This window comes from Microtus oregoni, unplaced genomic scaffold, assembly GCF_018167655.1.
Source record: "Microtus oregoni isolate MIOR12 unplaced genomic scaffold, Mior012 000052F_ref0000163, whole genome shotgun sequence".
Taxonomy (NCBI): Eukaryota; Metazoa; Chordata; class Mammalia; order Rodentia; family Cricetidae; genus Microtus; species Microtus oregoni.
The window spans coordinates 10,765,287-10,768,948 of NW_024543828.1; the positions used below are offsets into that span (position 1 = coordinate 10,765,287).

Below are 3,662 nucleotides of genomic sequence, written 5' to 3' on the forward strand. Positions count from 1 at the left end.
AGGCCTGGAGGTGGGTGAGAGGGGCTCCCTGTCTCCCGATACCCTATCATGGGACCACCACCAGAGACACGGGAGAGCCTTGCCTACCTTTTCAGTTTCTAAGCTTGGCTACGCAGCAGGTGTGCCATGGCGTATTCCCTATTTCCACAAACGAGTTATACCCACCAGCCCCCATTCCAACCTGTCCGCACCTACCTTACTGCACAGGGCCTGGTAAATCCTGCAGTAGCACACCCTCTTTCGGGTTCTCCCTCTTTCTGGCCAATCGGAGGCAACAGGTTTGCCAGACTCTGATGATTCTCTGGATGCCGCGGAAAATGACTCGGCTGCGAAGGGTTTTTGCAGTATGGGTTGCAGTACTGTGGCCCTCCGCGGAGGCCTAAAATGGAGGGACCCAGGCAGTTCCGTCTGCGCCCCCCGCCACTGTCTCTGGGCCCTGAGCGGCCCCAAGGTCCTTCAAGCGGCCGCCTGGAGGGGATGGGGGGGTGGCGCGGGTGATGCAGATGGCGCTCTCCACCCGGGGGGCCGCTGTTGTGGCGGGCGATGGCTCACTCGATCCGCACCTGCAGGCGGACGTTGAGCATCACCGAGGCCACCATATAAAAGTAGGGGAAGTTCACGCGCAGCCGCCAGGCCAGGTTGAAGAAGGTGAGCAGCGTGCGCGTGAGCCCCTTGCAGAAAGCGCTGTAGGAGCCGCGCATCGCCGCCCAACGCGACAATCGCATTACCAGGCCGGATAGGGCTGCAGCCGACAGGGCCGTCGACACCGCCATCGGCCTGGCTCACCCGCTCACCCGCCGCAGAGCCAGCTCAGTGTGCCTCACCGTGCTGCACCGCGACAAGTTGCCCAAGGCTGCCTGCAGCCCCGCCCTCGGGCTCCGGGTCCTTGCAGCCTCCAGTGCTCCACCCACCACCCCGCAGCCTCAGTGGCTCTCAGCCTTCTTGTGAGACCTGCAGCTGCTCAGCTCCGCCCCCTCGCCTCAGGCTCTGGGCAGAAGTCTTTCTTTCCCCCACCCCCCACCTAGTTCAGCAGGTATCTTTGTCTCATCCTGAGTCCTGCTGCTACAGAATGGTGGCAGAGGTCGGGCCGGGCTTGCTTGGCCTTACTACCTCAGTCCTACAGATGGGAACCCTCTCTCCACGAAGTCTCATACCAACCAAGTGCCTGTCCCACCTGTTCAGCTTGTTATTCCTAGAGTGCACAAATACTGAACGGCGTGAATGGTGCGCTGCAGGGACTAGCTCTAGAGAAATACTCTAGAATTCATCACGATGTTTTTATTTCTTTTAAGGACTAGCCAGCTCTCGTGGACCACTTTTGCTAATTCTATAGGAAAGTATATCCAGTAGTTCTCTCCTGTGCACGCTAACAGCCCTCTTCCACCGCCTCCTCGGGAACCAGGTCCAAGGACTCATTGCACCTCTCATTATTTGCATAATGTCCTGAACTGCCCCAAGCAGTGCCATCAGATCAATGGTGCATGCATTTTGTTCCATTTCTGTTGTGTTTGCTGGCTGCCTTTTCACGTTAGCATCTAATCTTTAGATCAACAGGTTAAACCAAATCCAACCCAAAGCCAGATAGTCTCTGGCGATGTGGGTAGCTAGCGTTCAGTCACCTATGCAAGGGTGAGAGAAAAACAGCCAAGATTCCGCATTGTAGAGCGTTTCTCAGTTACTGTGTTCAGTGGGTTAGGTACCCGAAGGGCATTTTCGTCTTAGGATATTTTCCACTTAAAATTGATTTATCTAGATAAACTTCAGAGTAAATCAAAGATCATCTGTATTTATTAATAGGGAGTAGAGTGATCCCTCCAAATTCTATTTTTATTTGACAGCACATCTTTAGTTATTCTAGGGGCTGTGCATACCCACATAATTTAAGAAGTAAATAGTGAGTACAAAAGGCATTGCTTGAAACTGTATTAAATAGACTAGTTTTGGGGAGAACTGACACCATTTTTATGTAGATTGTTTCATGTTAAGAATAGAGTCTGTCTTTGTTCATCAAGATGTTTTTATTTCTTTTATTGAAATTCGTATGCTTTGGCATTGAGATCCTTTTTACATTTGTTATAGCTACTCAAAAATACTCATTTCCTTTGAAAGCACTATAAATGATTTTGGACCTTTAATCTCAGTTTCCATATGCCTGTTCATCATTAGTATATATAAATGTATCTTTGTATGTATATGTGTCTGCATGCATTCCTGTGTGGATTCACATGTATGCATAGGTGTGCATGCATTCCTGTGTGTGGAGGCGAGAAGACAACCCATGGAGCCTATTTACTTCAGTTGTTGGACCATCTCTTCATGGCTAAGAGCCCTTCCAGTAGACCAGAGAGAGGGTCAACAAGCTCCAGGGATCTGCCTGTCACTGCCTTCCCAAGATCTGGGATTTTAAGCTTGTGTCACTGCCAGGTATGACTGCACAAGTCTTTGATCCTAAGCATTCAGGCAGCAGAGGCAGGCAGACCTTTGTAAGTTTGAGGCCAGCCTGGTCTACATAACAAGTCCCAGGCCAGTCAGGCCTGCATGGTGAGCCTGTGGACTAAAAAGCCCAACAAACAAACCAAAAAACCATCTCTGCCCCCTGTGCCTCCATGCCTGGCTTGGGGAGGCAGTGAGCAGCGTGGCTTGTCTCTTAAAGAGACAGAACACATCATTACACTGGGCATGTCAACGTTGTGTTTTACATTTGGAGCCTTCCTCCTACCCTTGAAATACACATTTCTGTGCATTCATCTTGTGTGCAGGGAAGAAGACAAACTTTCCGCTTGTTTCTAGGGATCTTTTTGTCAATACTGTGAAACTTGGTAACTAGAATATCTTATTGTGTACAAACAGTTCTCTGTCTTTTCATTATTCTAGCTGCTCCTTGTCTCATTGCAGTGAAGAGAATTCACAGTGCCAGGTTGAATGTAAGAGTTTGATACCCTAATGGCCGTGTATGGGCAAATGCGTTTTCTAAATCACTGATTTTGAGTATCTTTAGAAACTAAGATTACAATGCTGGGTGTGGTGGTGCACACCTTTAATCCCCTTACTGGGAGGCAGAGGCAGGCAGATCTCTGTGAGTTCAATGCCAGTCTGGTGTACAAAGAGTGATCCAGGACAGCCAGGGCTCTTACACAGAGAAACCCTGTCTCAAAAGATGAAAAAAAAAAGTACTATTTTAAACTTTCATATACCTAACTTTTTGATTCAGTCTCAATCTGTAGCCATACTTGCCTGGAACTCACTATGTAACCTAGGCTGGTCTTACTTTTGTGTTATTATTTTAATTGTATTTATAATGAACAAACGCCAAACACATTAAAAATGTGTGTATGTACATGCATGCTAGCAGGGACATACACCTGCACGTGCTTGTGTAGCTGCATATGTTTGTCCTGTGCAGAAGCAAGAAGTTGTCTATCTATCTCAGCACTAGAATCACTTATGGGTGTTTGCTAGGTGCGGCTGGCATGTTACACAGTCTTGGGATCTTAACTCTGGCAGGTGGATGGATCTCTGTGAGTTCAAGGTGTGGTGGCACATACCTTTAATCCCAACCCTTGGGAGGCAGCGGCCAGTGGATCTCTGTGAATTCAAGGTGTGGTAGAACACATCTTTAATCCCAACAGGTGGAGGCAGTGAGGCGGGTGGATCTCTGTGAG

General features: G+C 48.9%; 1 protein-coding gene across 1 annotated transcript; it reads right to left on the reverse strand.

Annotated features, from left to right (window-relative positions):
• Nucleotides 1-548: 548 nt before the first annotated feature.
• On the reverse strand, nt 549-773 carry LOC121437437 (small integral membrane protein 10-like protein 2A). The gene has a single exon (XM_041637325.1). It carries the CDS (start codon nt 771-773, stop codon nt 549-551), a length of 225 nt encoding a protein of 74 aa, XP_041493259.1.
• Between the last annotated feature and the right edge of the window lie 2,889 nt (nt 774-3,662).